This window comes from Halichoeres trimaculatus, unplaced genomic scaffold (assembly GCF_033239565.1).
Source record: "Halichoeres trimaculatus isolate MK-OKI-2021-1 unplaced genomic scaffold, fHalTri1.1 fHalTri1_scaffold_17, whole genome shotgun sequence".
Lineage (NCBI taxonomy): Eukaryota > Metazoa > Chordata > Actinopteri > Labriformes > Labridae > Halichoeres > Halichoeres trimaculatus.
Window position 1 is genome coordinate 5867885 of NW_027437195.1, and position 20637 is coordinate 5888521.

A 20637-nucleotide genomic window follows, 5' to 3' on the forward strand; every position below is an offset into this window, starting at 1 on the left:
ATGTTGCATGGGAAACAATCATACTGTATCGTGGTGTAAACAGCAGTAAAGATCTGTGTCCCTCACCTGTCTGAAGATCTCTGTGATAAAGTTGACGTTGGTTCTGGAGCATGTTAGCACTCTCCTCACCACCTCCATGTCGGTCAGCTGCTCCTCATCCATGGAACAGAGAGAGGAGGAGCTGGGCTCCCTCTCTGTTAGCGTGGAAGTGTTTGAGTGGCTCTGCTCAGGCTCACCCCCAGTCCCTGCACCCCCAGAGATCCCCATGCTGCCTCCACCTGATCCTGATGAGCCTCCGCTTCCTTCCAGGTGGCCGTCAGACCGAAGTCCACCTCCACCGCTGTCATCTGAGCTGCCTGCAGAGCGAGCCACCAGTCCAGCTGCTGCTCGCTGGAGTGCAGAGAAAAAGAGGTACAGCATGATGCTGAGGCAAGTAGTGATGCTAGCTTTTACTTCTTTAAATTTTAGAATTATTTCTAGCCAATAGAACAACATTTATTAAAAGTTGCTATTTAAAATATTGAACTCAGATAAGACTGTCAGAAAAAATCCTTTAACTTTTGAAGGTGATCAAGTTAAAAAAAGTTGCCCAAAAGTTTAACCAGACTCAAAACACCAACCAAATGATACGTTGATCCACAGACACGTGACTGATTAATATGTAGGTGTGTATTCCTTGGGCAAGAAAGTTTCTGGTTCCTTGTTGTTTATATTTATTGTGCCCAAAGTTTTTAAAACTAAATTCAACTTTTTTTCAAGTTCTAGATATCAAAGTCTAACCTATAGAATACTCAGGATAAGTTTTGACTTTTTCATAATCATTAGAAAAAAAACAGAGTAGTTCATGTGACTATCATCTCATCTTCAGAAGTTTTTTTTTCCCATTATTTTTACGAGCCATTGGTTGTAATGTAATATAACCACCAGATTTGTTTGCAAGGCATTTGAAAGTAGTAAAAAACACAGAGACTTCTGCAGCATCAAAAAGCTCTGGGGGAAACCTCTACCAAAATATGAACAAAAAATGAGGAGAAGTGCAAGCTTGGCAAGGTTTAACTATAATATATATCTACAAGGTGGGCCAGAGAGATTTACCCATTGTTTTTTTCTGCACTATCCAAAAATGCTTGCAGACAAACACAATACTTTATTCTCTGTCACCAAAAAGATTTTTACATCTCAATACGGCCGCCCTTTGCCTTTATCATAGCCTGGAGATGACCTGGCACTGCCTGACATGAGCGCTGCACTGTCTCTGCATCAAATTTTGACCATGACTTCATCAGGGCTGTCTTCAAAGCGCTGACACTGCTGTGAGACACTCTTCAGACCTCCTTCTCCAGGATAGACCAGATCACAAAGTCCATCGGATTGATGTACGGAGGCCACATGTTCTTGTCCCAGAAGCCAGGAGAGTGCTGCTTGCACCAGGTCTCTGTGACATTGGATGTGTGAGCTGCTGCAGCGTCTTGTGTGAAGACATACTGGTTTCCAAACGCATTGGTACACCAAGGCAACACTTTTTCTTCAAGCATTTGAAGGTACACCTGGCTGTTCACTTTCACACCCTCCTGAGTGAAGACCAAAGGAGACTTTGAGCCATCAGATGCAACAGCAGCCCACACCATGACTCCAGCTGCTTCTGATGATGAAAACGAGTTTGTAAGCCTGTACAGTGAAGATCTTCTCATCAGACCAAACAAGGACTTTGTCTGTGGCCCTCTGGATCTCTTGCAGCATCATTTTCCCCCTGTCAAGCTGTTTTTTCTTAGAAGCAGGTGAAATCAGTCGTCTGTGTTGCATTTTTAGTGCTTTCAGTCTGAGATCCTGTTTGACGATTCTTCTCAGTGAAGTTCTTGAGATGTTCACTTCCTTTGCTGTTGCCCTCATGCTCCTGTGAGGATTCCTTTGGATTCTCTTCCTCACCATCTCAACAAACCTTTTGGTCCGGCCTGAACGTTTTCTTCCAGGGATTGGCTTGCTGGTGGTATTGTCAGTCTCCTTGTATCGTTTCATGGCATTGTAGACAGTCTTACGACATTCACCTCTTTCGTGATTTGCACTGTTGGCAGTCCAGCTTCCTTCAAGGCCAATATTTGGTCACGCTTACCCTTCGATGCCATACTCGACAATCATTAGGAGTAAACAAATGAACTCAGGTTCATCAAAAGCTACGCCTTTTAAGAGAAACTATCCAACAATTTAAGTTTCTAGGACAAAAGCTAAGCAAACAAAATAGAGATAATCGATTGGTAAATCTTCTGGCCCAGCCTGTATTTTTTCATATATCATGTTTGACTAGACAACAACAACTTTAGACAGTCATCCAATGGATCTGGATCTCCCTAAGTCTGCAGAGAGGCAGGAACTATTCAAATAAACTTCAAACAGACGTGGCTATCAAATAGTAATTTTTTTCATGACAAATAATTATCTAAAGATCTTAACGACATACAAACGTAGAAGTTATATGTGATTATAGTTCTTTTTTTATACTTTTATCAACAACAACATTAAACAAGGTCACAATTTTTAAGGTGTTGGCAACAAAGCAACATCTTCAAAGTTTGCAATCTAAAAAATCATCAAACTGATCAGTCTCTCTTAAACTCCACTCTATTCCACCGCTTCAGTGTTTGCCGACATGAACAAAAGATAACAAACTAGGGGCAGCTGTTTCTCAGCACCCTTCATGTGAACAGATCAATGTGATGAAACCAGGCTGACGGTGTTACCTGTATGTTCTTTGGGACGATCTCTCCCTCTGTTCCTGGGATGTGTGTTTGTGTGTTGGGTCGCGGCTCCAGCCAGAAGGAAACCAGCCAGCGGATGAAGATGACCCGAGCCTGGAGGAAACTCTCCTTGGTGCAGAACAGCGGTTCGCTGCCATCTTGCTCCCTACGCAGCACACTATAGTACGGCTTAGGGCGCATTGGGGGCACATCTGCATGACAGGAGAAAACTCTTTAAGTGTTGTGGGTCACATTAACACATCACTGTTTTATAGATCCAAAATGGCTGTTAAGTTAACAGTACCCAGCATCTAGTCATGTTACTGACCCAGTATGGGGTTGTACAGACTGGTTTCCATCGCAAAGTTGGGGAAGATGTGAGGAAGGTAAAACTTCCTAAAGTGACCAAAGAGAAAGTTGAAGCCGCGCTCGTGGTTCTCTTTACAACGCCACTCGAGAGATTTGGCCTGGTGAGGACACACAAAGACAAACAAGCTCATGTTACAAAGAGCACAATACACACAGAAAATAGGGTCAAGTGGAGAAGAGGACCATTGTTTTAGGGGAGAATGCTATCAGTGTGTGAAGTGTGTACGTGTGAGAGGGGAGAGGAAACACAGGGACCAAGTCTGTTCAATTCAGTCATTCTTAAAATGTGGATTTGGAGAGAGTTAGTGAAGCTGTGAGGGATTAGATGATTCTTCTGGAGGTGTTTTCTGTTTTATTTTTATCATTAATGGTCACAGTGAGGCATCACAACACTCAGGAGTGTAATTATGTCGTGTTAGATGTGTTAGTAAGAAAGGAGGATAATACCTGGTTTACCATGTATTTAAGCAGAGCTTCTAAAAAGTAAGCAGTGAGGTCTTCCTGGTTCTTGTCACCTGACTGAGGAGGAACCAGTGGAGTGATCTCTTCTGGGGTCACCTGAGCTGTGGAGTGAGATTGGGCAGATTTAATATTCACAACACAACAACACATCAAAGTATGCTACGTAATAACTATTGTCTGATCTTTAGATGATGTGAAAATCTGAGACCAATCAACCTGACTCAACTCTATGTACTGTGTGTACAGTGTGTGTGTGTGATGTCTACTAACTCTCTGCTAAACTCAGGGGCGGGTTGATCAGAGTGTCCAGTGTGCGTGGGCTCCCATGGCAGAGTGGAGCTGGGAAACCAGGAATCAGACAGGCAAACATGCAGAGCTGCTCCCGCTCTGCGTGACTTTGGAGTGCTTGCATCCATAACAAGAACAAACGCACGCCCTCACGACGAATCTAAAGAACAAAAGAGGTGGAAAGAGGATTCAAATTTGGACATTAAACTCACAGAGCTGTTTTTATTTAAGGCTCTATTTCTGTAAACTGTCCCAAGAAAAAGAAACTCTTAGCAGCAACCAATTTAGATTTTACATTAGTGCAACACTGAGACAGAGCTGAGCAGTTTGAGAAGTGACACTGCAGCTCAGCATCCAGAATTCCCTACTTAATGAACTAAAGTCACTAACAGTTTCAGAGGAAGACAGCATAAGGATTTATGAGGTGTTGACCCTACACGTTGCCATGGAGCTAACAGAGAATCAGAGCAGTACCTTCAGAGAGTTCCCAGTGTGCAGCAGCTTCTTCAGGATCAGCCCTGAGAGAGGAAAATGTATCAGTCAGGTCATTTTAAAGCACAAAGACCATAAGAGTTTTAAAAGGAGGGGCTCATTTTAGGCTTTAAATTGTCCTTCAGATCCTTTTATTTTAATATCTATACATAATTTCGAGGTCAACTTAACTTGTCTCAGACTGCTGTCTCTGACGTAAGCTTCTATCAGGAATTTTTTATTTTAGCTAATGTGTCTTTTAGGCATTTTAAAGCACTCTAGAACCTTCCTCCGCTGTTGCCATGCTCCAAAGCCATCATTTAGTGAACCAATGTTCTCTATGAAATGTCTCTTGGTGTTTTAGACCCTAAATCTGACCTGGAAAGTTTTGACTGATAAAAAACTGTCAACAGGAAAGTGTAATGTCAACTAGAGGTTCACCAAATATTGACTGACTGAAAGTTTGTAGTATTTCATGGTATGATACTATATTATTAACTCTTGAGCTTTATCAATATTTCAGGTTTTCACATGGACCAGAAAACAGGAGTGTGTGTAGCTCATCATGAAGGCTACTTAAGCGACTGTAATAGTAAAGATTCTCTGCCAACAAAACACCTCAGAACACACAGTTTCAACTCTTTGTTACCTGTGGTCAATTTTGTGCTGTGAACTCAAACAGGTTTCCTGTGGTCACTAGTGTGTGTGTCTCTCTTTTAAAGAAAGGAAGTAGAGTGGCTGAATAAGTGCATTTGTGGTTACATAGGAAACAAAATCAAAATGGGCCTTAAATTGATAGTCCTGTTACAAAGTCCAACCTAAGAAATTAGACATCTCTGATCTGTGCTTGCCAAAAACACACATTTTTTTTCATTATGATTGTGCTTCATTTAAAATGAAGGAAAGGACATCTAAGCAGGCCTTTAAGCCTAAACTGCAAATGCTTTCAACAAGGTTTAAATATTCTTATGAAGTTTTATGTTTAAACTTTAAATACTAAAACACTAAATTTTATTAACATTTACGGGTCTAGATATGAAAAGTGTCTTGAGATAACGTATGTTGTGATTTGGCGCTATACAAATAAAGACTGAGACTGATTGACATGTTCATCTTGTTTAGTGATTGATTCAAATCTTAGTTTCATTCAATTTCAAGATACGCATTTCAAGTCTTATGGAGAAAAACGTCTTCTGTGATACGATAAAAACACTGTGGACTCTTCCTTACATTACAGCTCAGTAGAGAAGCTTAAACATACTACAAAGTTGGAACTGTGAATTGCTCCTAGTGATGCAATAAAAATGGATAAGCTGTATTTCTTTATAGCTGTAACATTGCAGGGGTGGTACCATAAATTTTTCTACAGGTAGACAATTTTGGAAAAAACAAAGCAATATACTGCAACATACCATTTTACTATTTGGATATGGGCTGTTTCCCCAGATTCTCCCCAGTACATGGTCCAAATGTTTGCTACGCACTTTAACGGAGATTCACTGATTGGTAATGTCTGAATTTGAGCAAACCTCGTGTGACTTCATGACCAAGCTGTCTAAAGCAGCCTGTAGTCTCATCCTGGGATCACTCCAACAAACTCGAGGTTTAACTCAAAGTTCAACTCAAAGTCTTAAAATTTTACAACTGAACTTTCAACTACATATAAAAACAATTGCTAATTTCTGTGAAACTCATACAGACTCTCTTACAACAGAAACAGCACAAACCATCCTTTCAGATATTTTTTGGGGTGTCAGAGACCCTGGACAGTTTAAGACTTAAGGATGAATACATGCAGGAGAAAATAACAGCAGCCCTGTGCACTCTCCTCTTTGTACTGCTGGGTACAGGTTGGTCTCTGTCATAAAATAATCTGTTACTGAAGAGGCAGCACTGCCCAGAACTGGTTAAACTTGATTCAAACAGATGCAGTTGGCTGGGATGATCTGATATGCTGCACGCACCCATAAGCTGGACAGTAACATCACAACATGTTCAGGAATGTCAGCAGAGGCTGAGTGTGCTTTAGTGTAAGTTACCGATGCTATGGAACTGCCATCTGCTCTGGATTCTCTCCGGCAGCAACTGGAGAATTTTCTAAAAGGAAAAAAAAACATGAATACATAATTAGACATCACTTCTGAGTTGTAACTACTTTAAAATTTAATTATTTTGCGGGTATTTGTTGTCTCAACTAGGCTAACATTCATATCAACTCTGATTAATTAAACGTATTTTACTAATAATTCATGAAGATTTGTCAGGTGGTTGTTCGCTGGATTCTGAAAATTACAGAAAAGTTTTTTTTACAGAAATCAAAGAAAGTCTGCAGGAAACAAATGAAGCTTATGGCCTAATTTGTCTTTCTAAACTTTTAACCTATTAAACCTTTAAATAACAACCTACAGTGTATTCACACAGTACTGCTCTGCTTTGACTTGTCCTGGATTTGAAGAGTATGTTGGGGCAAACAGAGGTCAACAACACACACATGCTGCCTCTGCTATCTTATCCTGACTGCTCTGAGCAACACCATGCAGCACTGAGTGTTTCTAAATGCCAGTGGTTTGAGCATGAGGTCAATGCCAGCTGGTGCTGGCTGAGACCACCTACAGACAGACGGACCAAACAAAATGATAAACACTTGAGCTACGTATCAGGTCAGTGCTCAGCTCTCTATTTTCATGCTGTAAGACTCTTTACAGTTTTTAACTAAGAGTTTGTGACAACATTTTTTTACCTCAAAAATGAAGAGGATTGAGTCCAGCTCCTCCCTCTGAGACTTGTGACCTGAAAAAACACACATAAAAGGGGAAAAAATTAAATCTTAACATCATAGACTAGAGTTAACTGCTTCATGGTGTCCTGGATCAGTAACTTTGTCACACAAAATATCCAATGACCCTATCTCAATTTTTTGTAATCCAGTTAATTTAGGGCTTCTCTGTGTTTCCCTGCATACCATGCTCAGTGTGGCCAAACTCTGGTGGGGCTGGTCAGGTAGTGTTACACAGCTCAAAATGAGAAAACAGCGTCCAAACTCAGCAAAGCAATTTCTAATCTATTCATCTACAACTGAGAAATTTCATCCTGAGGACTGAGTGATGAAGGAAGGGAAACTTTCTAAAAGAATGCTAAACAAAGTAAAAAAAAAAAAAAAAAAAAAAAAGACAATGTAAGTTGACTCCAATGTCGGTTTCACCTGATAAGACCCCATGAAGTTCATGCTACAGTGCTTAAACATAAAGAAACACCAAAAGCTGCCCTGCTTTGACAATAGAAAAAAAAATCAAGCCTTGCCCAGTAGAGTCTGTGGTTATCATGAAATCTAGAGCTGGTATGTCCTTTAGCGTGAAGGGTTTGTAACACAGTTTAGAGGTTAAATCTGAGCAGAAGACGGCTCAAACCAAAATTAAAGTTCAAGGAGAACTTTCAAATAAAGAGAAAGTGGTAACAAAAACAATTCCAATGTATTAAATTATTTTTATTTAAATAATTTTAGAACTATAGCATTACCTTTTTATTTAAGGTGACACAATAAGCTGCATCAATCAGTGTTTCTATTCTAACTACCCCTCATAGTGAGACAACAGGGCCTGAATGTGTGATAAAGGCTTCATTATGACTGTTTGTACAGTTGGTCTTGTTTTCACTTCTTTGAAAAGTAAAACACTCAATGGCAGTCCATTTAAAAAAAAAAACCTCCACTGCAAAAAACTGAAATGTCATCAAGTGTTTTTTGTCTCATTTTTAGTCGAAAATAACTTTTTAGACTTAATATGAGCCACATTCACCTGACCAGTCCAGAAAAATGTCTTATTACAAGTTATTTAAGGACAAAAATGAAATCTGATTTGCTTGCAACAAGTGAAAAAAAAATCTGCCAATGGAACAAGAGAAAAGTTACTTATATTAAAACATTATTCTAGCTTCAAGCAAATTTTCAAGCCACTTTTCTTGTTCCATTGGCAGATTTCTTTTACTTGTTTCAAGCAATTCAGACCTAATTTTTGTTATTAAATGACTTGAAACAAGACATTTTTCTGGACTGATCAGTTGAATGTGGCTAAAATCAAGAATAATATGATAACTTTTACTTAAAACCAGACAAAAATGCTTGATAAGATTTCAGTTTTTGCAGCATTATCTTTATTGTCTGTAATTAATTTACCAAATACCTTGTAATTCAATAAGTAATTTTCTTTGAACTGAAATGAATCAAATCACTGAATCAAATCACCAAATCACTTGATGTATTGATGAACTGTCCTAGGAACTAATGTTTGCTAGGAATGGGTACCAAATTGGGTACTTTTAAAGGCACCGAATTCTGTCAGAAGTACCAGGTACCGATTCACAAAAAAATGAAAAAGTACTATGTTTAGGTACCTGAATGCATCCTTGTGACTGAGAGGGAGAGGAAGAGTAGGTGATTTTCCATACTGGACATGAACACAGCATTACAAGGTTGAAGAATGTTTTAAATTTAAAAAAAATTAATTTAATTTTTAAACAAATTGAAATTTTTTACCACATAAACACAAAAAAGTACCGAAAACTGGTACCGTTGAGTACCGTTGAGTACCGATACCGATTGCCAGGTACTGGGCATTGGTATCACATCGTTATAAATGAAAAAGGTACCCATCCTTTAAGTTTGCCATTAAGGATTAAATTGGGTCAGATTAGATATTCACAACAAGGAAAGATGCAAACCAGAAAAGATAACCCTGATTTTTTTCATCTACGTGTAACCAGTGGTGAGAACTTACCTTTTTGTTTGAGGCTGACCTCAATGGTGACAAAGTTCTCAAAGAAGACATAGTAGATATGAGAGTAGTTCAGATCAAAGAACTGTTTCAGCTCTGCAGGCTCAGCATTTTCTGCAAAATAAAAGTCAGTCAGAGAAGAGCTGTGTTAAGGAGATGACAAACGTTGACAGCTTTAAGCAGATTATAGCTGTAAAAACAGCAGAGGATGAGATGAGACTTCATCATGTCATTTAAAATGAAGAATCACACTTCCTCTGTTTTTGGTCCAACTGCATCAATAACTGAGAGAGATGAGAAAACACTGTGCAGACCACACGTTCATGACCTTCCATCTAGGGAAGTTTATTTGAGTAATGTCACCTCTCTGCAGCATCAGGGTTTTTAAATATGCAGCAAACCTCAGACCTCAGTCTGGGCCCAGCAGCAGCTCAGTCTACACCGCTCTGACAGTGTAAGAAGTTTATGGTGAAACGCTTCGGGCTGATTCTCTGCCTCCTGACACCACTGTGTGTCATTAGAGGAGGATAGCTCACTGTCAGAGCTGACAGATAACAGACTTATGGGTATGCAATGCCACACGCACTCAGAGAAGCCTCTGGTGATAGCCTCTGGGTTTGTTTATATGAAGTCTGAAAGCTGAATTTTGCAACACACACACCACACACATATCTCTCACACACACACTGAGGGCATCTGTGTTCTATGTAATAGTGGTTGTCCTTGTAAGGTCTTGGTGGAGCTGGCTGGGGGGGTTTCTATCTTTTCCTCTGTGGGCTGACATTTTTAACACAGCATATTTTTCTAGCTGATTACCTGTGCTATCTTCTACCCCTGAGCATAAAAACTTCACATACAAATCTAATTGAGGTTCAGACACACAGACTGTTCCAAAACTTGGCCAGTGCAAAAATAAATATCAGTGCAGTGTTTTTAAGACATGTGAAGTCTTAAAAAGTGTCCAATCCAGCCAGAGCTGCAATACTTCCTTTTTACTTACATGAAATCAAAAAATGTGAACACATATTTAAAAAAGTACCCAATTCTTCTCAGGTCCAAATGATGGCCTGCTTACTGCTTTAAATACAATTAAAACAACGCTCTGAAATGCCGTCCAACCAAATTACAGCCACATGTTGTAGCGCTGTTTTTGGTTAATATTCGGGACGCACGATAATAACAGTGCGTTATTGGTATCAGAGGATATTGGCTTAAATCAAAAATATCAGATATCAGTCAACATGCTGATATCCACAGATAAAATAAACTGATAAAACAATGTGCTGTGGCACACTTGAGTAAATGCCAAACCTTTGCACCATAAACTGAAACTGCTGCTAATATGTTTTGTGTTCTTTTATAGTCAGCACCTCTCTGCTACACAGTGTTTGGAGCTCATAGAATTGTGCAGTGTGGAAGAAGCCCACCTACTTATTTAAGTTCTGATTAGGAACTGAAGCTGTATACAGCTTTTCAACTTTTTGTGATTTTCTATGCACAATGCAGGTTAAATAATCACATATTTGGCTCCTGTTTTAAATTAAATTTGAGTTGGAGCAGCAGTCTGTAAGGTACAGAAAGCTGAATCATTTAGGCACATTTAACATCAAAGAGCAAACAATTTTCTTTAGTTTGGGTTTAATATCTGTAGAGTTGCACTATATTCCCTGTGAATAGAGGTTAAGTTAATTGTGAAATTGGATTAATTTGCCCTGGTTGTGTTGAACTGTAATGATTGTCTCAGGCGGGGCATCATCCAAGTTTAAAGGGGACATATCATGCTTGTTTCTCCTTTTCACTATGCCAGACTAGGATGCCTGTAAAGCATTTCTGCCCTCAGTACAAGTCATTTAGTTCCTTCATTGCCCCACAATAGTGTTCTCAATATCCTCATTTTAGGCCATTCTGAAGATCTCGTTAAAACGCTCCGTTTCGAGAATGACCTCCAGTAACCTCTCAACGTCACAGGCCTTTGTGCTCTGATTGGTCAGTTCTATCAGAGGGGCGCAGGGGGTAGAGCCAGGGGGCGGTTTTTGCAGTATTTACAAAATCGCCACATTGAATGGGGCAGACCGAGAGAGTTTGCTGTTTGCCAAAACTTCACCATAAGGCATTGATAGCACTAATAAAATGGCAGAGTGTAGGATACGTCCTTTTGTATTGGACCCCGAGTCAGACCCGGACGGTTCTGCAGCTCAGGAGGAAGAAAATCCACCTCAACACAGATCATCTCAGGACGCTTCAGTGTGGTGAGTCAAACCGGTACTGTAACATGTATAGTTTATACGTTTATACTCGGCTCTTGGTGGGTGTATCCCTCGGTGGCGGTTGTGTGACTAACTGACATCACAGAGGAGGAGCTGCTTTATCAGATTACTCCAATAAAAAGAAAGGATCCTCGTGTGATCACGAAGGTTGAAATCTCACGGCCAAATGTCAATGACCTATTTTCAGAGGCATCAAATCTCGTTCTAGGATATCAGAAAAAATACAATATCTCATTTTTTGAAAATTCAGGGGGTGAAAGGTCTTGTCTTCAAATTTATTATATCATATGTAAGTATTAAATCAGGGATCAGCATGATATGTCCCCTTTAAAGAAGGATGTACCTTTTTGTATTATTTCTTTTTGAAAGTAAATGTAAACAAATAGGCAGTATTATACATTTTTCACAGAAATGAATAATACAAAAAGAGTGTGATAAGAGTATGCACCATAATACTGTCCTCTACTTCCCAATACAGGAAAAACTTGATGATCTCCGCAATTAGGTATGTGGAAAAAATATCTGTATTGGTACCTGTAATCTGGTTGAAGTACAGTAACGGAAAATCAGATACAGGTCAAAAAAGATTAGTATCGTGCATCCCTAGTTAATAAAACAAATTTCCAATTCATAGTTTTCAATACTCTAAGCACTGTCTACAGCATCTGATTCAGCCTAAATAGTCACATTTATAGGCTGCCATTAAAAAAACAGAGCATCTTTATTCTCAATTGCTTATTAGTTTTCTAAATAAATATCAGACAGTCTACCAATCTAAGGTGATGCCATCTAACAGTAGTTTCCAGTCCCCTTATCTAATGAGTTAAAGTTATAGGTTCCTCATCGATTGAGGTGACAGTTATGTTTGACTTCTTGAAAACAGGAACTGACCTTGCTCTGTGAAACAGAGGTAGTTTCAACTGTCATAACACCACCTTAACTTGATAGCTCTCAAACACAGCCTTATATAACACACAAGTGTTTAAACAATGGCTTGAAGTCCCTCATGATTTAAGTCAAGGTTAATGTACTACACACAACTGCTGGACAGGCAGTTTGATTTCTGCCCTGGCATCAGTAACAGAGCCCAGTGTATCAGGCAGGGCAGTTACTTAATAACACTGTTGCATCAAAAGCTCTTCAAAGTGATGAAACTGCTTCTTCTTAGACCATTTATCAGATTAGGTATGAGCTGTTGTATTTCAAAAGATTCAGGAAATTGCACAACATTTTTAGGAACACTTTTTGTTTTGTAGATTAGATAAAAGGTGAGCACACTTTAGGGAAGGGTCTTTATATCTTTTTAAGAGAGTGATGGCTGCATGAAATCATGTGCAACGTGGACAAGCCACTTTTGATTTTGATTATAACAACAAAGTCTGTTTGCTCACTAAGTAGAAGTGCTGAAGTTATAAATTCAGTCCATGCTGGTCTAATACTAACCACATGAATTTCCTTCTAGTGATGGTCTGGCATGATCTTGAAAGCTTTTTCACTATTGTTCGGCTGTCTGAGCATTCCCTTTCAAACAATATGCCTGCAAGTGTGTTTGTGTATTTGCCCCTGTGATATTATCAAGGTCTTGTGGTCCCCACAGAGCATGGAGAGGGGCACACCCCTCTTTCTCCATCCTGTATGCACACACACACACAAGCAGAGCCCAGAAGCTCTTACAATAGAAACAGGAAGTTGAGCTACTGTATGGCGACAAGGAGAGGAAACAGTAGAGGCTTTTTTCCCTATCCTGTCTGTGTATATGTAGAGTTGTGGGTGTGTCCTGTAGGAGCCAGTGGGTGTCAGTGAAAAAATACACACAGTACAGGCACTTGATTACTTATTTATACCTCTTACACTGACTTACTCCCCTGTCTCCCACACATTAAGCGCAATGAATGTGTGGAAGACAGAAATGTCTTTTTCTTTATCACAGGATAAAGAAAATTACTAAACACTCCTCACACACCGGGTCTTTGTCCAGCACTCTGACACACCCCTGGAGAAATCACAACAGCTTGACTAACACTGTAGCATCACAGAGACTTAGTTTGATGTAGTCAGTTTCATTCTTAGCAACTAAATCGCCACAAGATCATCATCTTTGTAGAAAACCTGGGTTAGAAAAGCATCGAAACAGAACAAAATGATGGAATTGCTTTAAACACAAAACAACGACCACTACTTAATAGGTTTGACAGCGGATACAATAAGCAGAGACACTCGTTAAAACATTTACTTGTTAAAACATGTAAGGGGCATAACCGTCATCATAGTAAACGATCTAGATAAAAGTAACAGTAATTGTGTGATTGAGTGTTTTTAAAGAGACTACAAGTAAAACGTCGTGGTCTGAAGTGTATACTCAGTAATCTACAATGATCATACAGTTTGTTAAGAAACATGGTATCTCTAGCAACATATAGCCTAACTTTAAATGCAGTGATTTACTAGATAAGTTTACTGTGGCATTCCCTGTATGCACAGATCTGCACAAAGATGCTAACCTGTTTACTCTGACATGATTTTTACTTACCTATGACTATTCTCAGATGTTTCAACCTCGTCAATACGTCCTTCTTTGGGTCCAACACTTTCTGTGTTGATTTTTTAACGTCTCCATGAGGCTTTTTGGAGAACATTCCTGGGGCAGGAGACACACGAATGCTATGGTAGACAGCAAGGAGGAGCTAGCTGTGTAGCCACTTGGACAGCTTCAGCTTGGGTTAATCTTCAAAGTATAACGAAAACCGTTGCTCCTTTATCATCTACTAACGCCCCGCTGCGTGTTAGCAGCCCCTCGCAGCGGTGTAGAGGATATCAGGGGGAAACTGTGGCACAAGGCTCATTCTGTTTACAGCAGAAAAAATCTGAAAAACGTAGCGGAGTGAAGCATCCATCCATCGCACCTCCCTTCCACAACAGCCCGCAGCCTGACGGCTAATACTAGCTGGTCAGCTAGCTCCGCTGTGCACTTAGAAAACATCATGGCGGAGGAGGGAGGAGGGAAAACAAAATAATGGATAACAGAGAAATTCAACGTCAAAATACTACAACAAGCATACATTCATTTTACATAAATTGAACTTTATTATGTATTTACATCAGAAAATCGTACTACTTTTCCACAAAAGACACAAATAGCGTTCGAAAACAAAACAAGACACACATTTTGACGCTTTTGCACAATTCCGCCTCGAGGGGAAGTATTGAATTCTGGGTAACGAAGTTTAAAGCATGCTGACCGCCATACAGTGAGGTGAATGGTTCCGCTAGAGAAAACTACAGTTCCCTGTAAAAATAAGAGCGCTCTGTTGAATTTTGTTTTTAGCTTAGCTGTGTTACACGACTGAAAAGAGAGAAATTGCTTCACAATTACTGCTCTCCGCTCCCCACAAAACCATCCTGTGAGTAATAATCTTGTTTTCTGGTGTCATTTTGAGTGTATTTATTGATACAATATACCAGAGCTAATACTGCTTACTACCTATTTATAGTTGCTTGTGAGCACGCTAGCGTAATGCTAATATGTCGTTTGTTGTTGCTCTTATTTTTTCATCTTTTAAAGTGATATGGGCAAAATATTTAAGAGTGACTGTCGTCTATATTAAACATCGCTTTGCAAGACACTTAAGTAAATATAAATGCAAAAATAGGAGGTTATCGTTTGTATGGACCTGACGGAACAGAATTTTTTCGCAGCCTTTGAAGAAGGGTCTGATTCTTAAATATCAGAAATAAACCCTAAGTACTTTTTTCATGCAATAGCATTTGCAGATAAATACGCAGATGGGTACAATATACAGTCCAAAGAAACTCAGAAATGTAGCAAGATCTTATCCAAGCACAGGAGTTAATGATAAAAGGATGTTATTTTTTGTACTTATGACTGCTATGCCAGTCCTATAACCCCCTTATTGTTACTTCGTAATAAGATTCTCTTTTTATTTCCAGCAGTGTGAAGTGACTTGCTGCCATGCCAGTGCACCGTGACCGGGAGAAGAAGGAGAGCACTGCAGAGGAGATGGAGGTGGAAGAGCAGGAGCATGAGGGGTCCAGCACAGAGGAGGAGGATTCAGACACCTCCTCAGTCTCAGAGGATGGAGACACCTCAGGTAGGACATTCTTTTGATGTTAAAATGATTGATGTTTTTAAAAAATATATATATTTTCATGTGTTTCATTGTATGTATGACTCCCTAATGTTTCAGAAATGGATGAGGAAGATTGTGAGCGGAGAAGGATGGAGTGCCTTGATGAAATGTCCAACCTTGAGAAACAATTTACAGATCTTAAAGACCAGTAAGACCAATCAAATTCTTTTTTTCTATTTTGCCTATTAAATGTATTGAACACTTAATACATTAGTTAATAAGAACTCACCTTGGTTATAGTCATACTTTTGTTTCTTTACAGGTTGTATCGTGAGCGTCTCAGCCAGGTAAACAGCAAGCTGTCAGAGGTGGAGGCTGGCCGGGCAGCAGAGTATTTAGAGCCTTTGGCAGTTCTGCTGGAAAACATGCAGGTCCGCACAAAGGTGGCAGGTAACTTCAACACACAGACACACACCTGTAGAGTCTTGGCACACTGATAATGGACGATCTGTACAATGCCCAAGCATTTCACCCACTCTGTTTGCTCTTCTCTCTTCTTCTCTTTGTAAGGTATCTACAGAGAGCTGTGTTTGGACTCTGTGAAGAACAAGTATGAGTGCGAGACCCAGGCAGCATGTCAACACTGGGAGGTTAGACACAGCTCTTTATGCTCAGTAACATGGTGTAATCCCTGGCACATAACCAGTAGTCAGCTTCCACATAGGTTTTTTAATTCCTCCTTGTTTATATAATAAAGAATTCTGGTTTCACGTAGGTCAGTAGCAGTTTAGCTTTAGATCCCAGGGCTATGCCCACTTTTTGCACAGTTCATCTCCAAACCACCATTGTACCCTTTGAATGTCAAACCAGAAGTCAGTGTTCTAAAGATAGAATCAGAAACACACACAAACTCACCGTCACTGACTCCCATTTCAACAGGAAGTTGCTTAATTAAACCATTTCCTTGCTATCTCTGGCTCTGTAAGTCAATAATTCTGGATTTAATTTGGGCTAAGAGGGCTTAATTTGATTGATATTTCTGGTGCTAGTGTGTGTGTATGTGCAAGGCTGTTCCCTTTTGTGATGAGTGATTTTGTCTAATACCAAGCTAATGTCCTTGTGTGTGTTTGTACATGTGCAGAGTGAGAAGCTGCTGCTGTTTGACACAGTACAGAGCGAGCTGGAGGAGAAAATTAGACGGCTGGAAGAGGACAGACACAGCATTGATATTACATCAGGTGACACATGCAGAAAAACAGTGATTACATAATGTAATATGCATCAAAATAGAAAACTTTCTGATTACAGTTACACAACTCACAAAATATTGTAATTATGACAGGCAAACTCATTACGATCTGTTTTCTTGTGCCTCTTTTAGAGTTGTGGAACGACGAGTTATCAGGAAGGAAGAAGAGGAGAGATGCCTTGAGTCCGGATAAAAAGAGGAGACGACCCTCTGTGGTGTCTGATATCCTTCTACTGCTGATACTTTTCTCGGTGCTTCTATGAAACTCATTTACTGTTATCAGCTTAAATCCTTCAAATCTGATGCAATTCTTCCAACTCCCTGTGGCACTATCCTTAGCCCTGTTCACGTCCATATATTGTTTACATGCTGCCTGACCTGGACATCCTGGAGGACTGGACTGCAATCAGAAAAGTGCGTAAACCTGTGTGCTGGTTTTGATAATATTGGAGCCTTTAGGTCTCAATTTAAAATCAGAATTTTAGATAAGCAGATTAACACCTGAGGCGACACTCCAAATCATAGGGTCGCCAAGAGGCTAAGAAAAAGAGACCAGCTTTTTCAACATGTTTGATGAAGAATTAAAGGATAAGTTCTGTTTATACAGCTTTTACTTTGTTTATAGAATGAAGTAGAACAAAATACTCACATAGAAGGTTTTCCTGATCCAAGCAGTGCTTCAGGAGATATTTAGATCCAAAATAGTGCAGCGGACGTCCGTATAATGGGATCCATCGGGGCATAGACAGCGCCGCTCCCAAAACTGCATTAATCGTCCAAAAACTGATGTTTTTCACCAATATTCCACCATGGTCCGCTCCGGTTTAGTCCTCTGCTGCAGTCTGTGTCACTCCAGACAGCGCTGTGTGGCTGTAATGACCTCTGAACTGACAAAGACTTTGTTTACAATTGCCCCACCTCGTATGCGCAGCACTCTCTGGAGAGCTGACTCCACTTCCTCCTTTCTTTGAGGGGCAAACGTAAACAAATTCTTTGTTAGTTCAGAGGTTAGTACAGCCACACAGCGCTGTCTGGAGTGACACAGACTGCAGCAGAGGACTAACCCAGAGCGAACCATGATGGAATATTGGTGAAAAACATGAGTTTTTGGACGATTAATGCAGTTTTAGGAGCGGTGCTGTCTATGCCCCGATGGATCCCATTATACGGACGTCCGCTGCACGATTTTGGATCTAAATATCTCCCGAAGCACTGCTTGGATCAGGAAAGCCTTCTGGGTGAGTATTTTGTTCTACTTCATTCTATAAACAATGTAAAAACTGTGTAAACTGAACTCATCCTTTAACTGTCTCTTCTTCTACAACAACCACAGCAAGAACTAACTATTGTCTCCCAGAGATGTAGTGATGTGCCCTCAATGGCTTCTCTTCTTGAATGCATCCAGGTTGTTGTTGTTTTTTGGGAGGACCTAACTGTGGAGAAATGTAGGTGCCATGATAATAACAGCCTTAACCTGGAAAACACACCATCTAGGTTGTTTTGACAGCTGTTGTGCATCTGTGGCTGTGTTGATTTTATTGTGGATTATATGCCTCTCTCTTCTTCAGACGTGGCTCATGTGTTCCCTGTGAAAACATGCTGCTCTGCTGCCAGTAGCCTTGTTACTGACTGTGGCTGTTTTAAAGCTGTCAACACAGAAACAAACAAAATATAGAAAATGAAATAGATCATCAAGTGGATGCTCCTTTGCTGTACAAATATCAACACTCACCACTGATGTCCAAAAGTAGTCACAAGAGGGAAACACTCTGCACCTTGAATATGAACATGCTTAACACCAGCCCTCTGTAGAAGACCCTGAGTATCATGTGACGGCTAAACATGAGTGCTTTTCTGAGGTCTTTGTATCGGCATCTTTTAACATCTGTGTTTTGTCCTCCAGGCTGTGGCTACGTTGGGCCCTCACAGAGGAAAGGTGGACACTGACAGCCCTGTGTTCCCCTTCAGACCAGACAGAAACCGATCCATTCTCAACTGCTGAGGAACACACATACACACACATGCACACAGAATTCAGGAAGCTCACTGAAACTCAGACATAGAGCATACATGACACAAATGGTTACATTCACTTCTGCAGTTACTAAAATGCACACTGCTGAACATTTCTCTCAATCTTCCTACAATGCACTGCATTCCTCTGCAAACAGAGACACCAGTCGGTAAGCTGCCTCCCGTGCCAACAGGAAATAAGAACTCCAGGTCTGAATCCCAACAAGGACAAACAGGAACGGAAAAGTTGTTTCCTCTGACATGCTTATTACCAGTTCTTCTGTTCAGACTTTACCTTTTAGTTTTGTTTTGTTTTTTTAACAGTTTTTTTTTTAAGATTTTCATTATGGCAGATCATCACAAGCAAATGAAGGGTTTTAAAATAGAATACCTTATAAAAAAGTTCAGGAAAAACGGAAACTATAGAGGTCCTGAATAGACATGCATCCATACATTGTATTTACTGTGTTTTTTGTTAGAACTGAAGTGTCAATTATCTCAAGTTCTTAACATCAGGTGGTCAATTTGGAGTAACTTGCTTTCTTACCCTGAAACAACCAGAGATATAAGCAGGGAGAAAGCAACCTGACGTGACCCGTCATCACATCAAAACACAGTAAATAAAATGTTTTGGTGCATGTTTACTGAGGGCTAGTTTCAGCCAAAGCCCCTTATTCCAGTTCTCATAACATTTCATTTTTCATTGAATAATCTTAATAATGATGATTTCCAGATGAGTGTTTTCACTGTGATAGAGCCACTGAAGAGTCAGTTCACGTTAGAGATAAAGGAGCTGTTAAAGTAATTATTGAAGAGGTGTTGCTGTTAAATTCTCTTCTTCTTCGTCTACCTCTGCTCTCTGTCGCCCACTCTTTAAAATAAAACACCATCTGTGTTTTTACACATGAACATGAAAGTTCTGCTTCCTGTATGAGCATCCTGGAAAGAGTTCACTCTTTCCTTTCAGTGTTTTTCTGCTTCATATGGCTGTATGATGTCAGAGTTTTATTTTGATTTTTTTTTAACCGATACTGAAACTTTTTTGTTTTTATCCCAACATCACGTCTCCACTGACCCGTGTTCACAAAAGATGACACAGTTTCATATCAGAGGTTTTATAAACTGAGGTTTTTTGGAGGTAAAGGTGGAGGGGATGCAAAATCCTCAAATCAGCCTCAAAGTTTATTTTCTATACAGTGTCAGGTACATCTGTGTCCTTCTTGTGGATAATGTTTTTACAATTAAAAGTCGTGTTATGAGAACTTTTTGTTGTTTGTTTTTATCGAACAGAGGAGGCACTGACAGCCAGGCGTATAGGACTTCATTTTATTGCATTATATGATACTATATTAGTTAATACTGCAGGGGAGCATAGAAATAAATTATTTAGCAGCTCTCTGTAGCAGAGTTTACAAAGTGTTTATATTGGGCCTAAAGATGCAGCTCATTATCTTCCATCTCCTGAACATGGTGCTGATCAAAGGGTGAACAGAGGATCTAAAACCATCTTTGAGAAATGATCCCACTGGTGTAATAAAACCTGGAGGGAGCGCTGTCCTCAGTGGGAGGGGTTAACCATGATACCTGAAGAGGAGCGGTTACTCTCATTTCAGGCTATATATTGTCTACCTGATAGCTTTGTTGGTTGTTTTACACAATTAAGAACATACATTATTTTTTACAGATTGGTCTTTAAAAAAAATCAGACTAAGCTTCTGTCCGGTTTGCTTCATTTCAGCCGCTGTCTCTTTAAGAAAGGGGGTCCCAAAACTTTTCAACCTGGTGACCAGCGATTCCTGCCACTGGAATACATCAACAAGTGAATCCAAAAACAGACAACAAAACAAGAAAGTCTTAAGATACTTTATTTTGCTAGCTGATAGAAAATTAGACAGCCCATGTGAACAATTTTCTCTGTTTTCCAAATTA

The 20637-nt window shown here is 39.8% G+C and overlaps 2 protein-coding genes across 8 annotated transcripts in view; one reads left to right on the top strand and one right to left on the bottom strand.

Moving 5' to 3' along the window:
• ralgapa1 (Ral GTPase activating protein catalytic subunit alpha 1) overlaps window positions 1-14428 on the bottom strand; it is a 109401-nt gene extending 94973 nt beyond the window's left edge. For 5 of the 6 annotated variants that reach the window (XM_074691912.1, XM_074691911.1, XM_074691916.1 and 2 more), the window contains exons 1-10: window positions 13889-14428; window positions 9095-9205; window positions 7063-7112; window positions 6362-6419; window positions 4326-4369; window positions 3834-4011; window positions 3549-3664; window positions 3061-3199; window positions 2736-2944; window positions 67-390 (exon numbers count right to left, since the gene is read on the bottom strand). In XM_074691912.1, the coding sequence (XP_074548013.1) occupies window positions 67-390; window positions 2736-2944; window positions 3061-3199; window positions 3549-3664; window positions 3834-4011; window positions 4326-4369; window positions 6362-6419; window positions 7063-7112; window positions 9095-9205; window positions 13889-13994 (1335 nt within the window). In that variant the 5' untranslated portion in view covers window positions 13995-14428. The remainder of the gene's footprint in view (window positions 1-66; window positions 391-2735; window positions 2945-3060; window positions 3200-3548; window positions 3665-3833; window positions 4012-4325; window positions 4370-6361; window positions 6420-7062; window positions 7113-9094; window positions 9206-13888) is intronic. The other variant, XM_074691914.1, reaches the window with a different exon arrangement.
• An 87-nt stretch (window positions 14429-14515) lies between these two features.
• Window positions 14516-19962, top strand: brms1la (BRMS1 like transcriptional repressor a). Of its 2 annotated transcripts, none has more exons than XM_074691918.1 (9): window positions 14516-14759; window positions 15307-15467; window positions 15564-15654; window positions 15769-15896; window positions 16017-16096; window positions 16588-16684; window positions 16828-16917; window positions 17045-17109; window positions 18599-19962. In XM_074691918.1, the coding sequence occupies exons 2-9, from the start codon at window positions 15329-15331 to the stop codon at window positions 18695-18697; spliced, it is 789 nt and encodes a 262-aa protein (XP_074548019.1). In that variant the 5' UTR covers window positions 14516-14759; window positions 15307-15328; the 3' UTR covers window positions 18698-19962. The 2 variants fall into 2 exon arrangements, with proteins under 2 accessions (XP_074548019.1, XP_074548020.1); XM_074691919.1 differs by having other exon boundaries at window positions 15310-15467.
• Window positions 19963-20637: the final 675 nt, after the last annotated feature.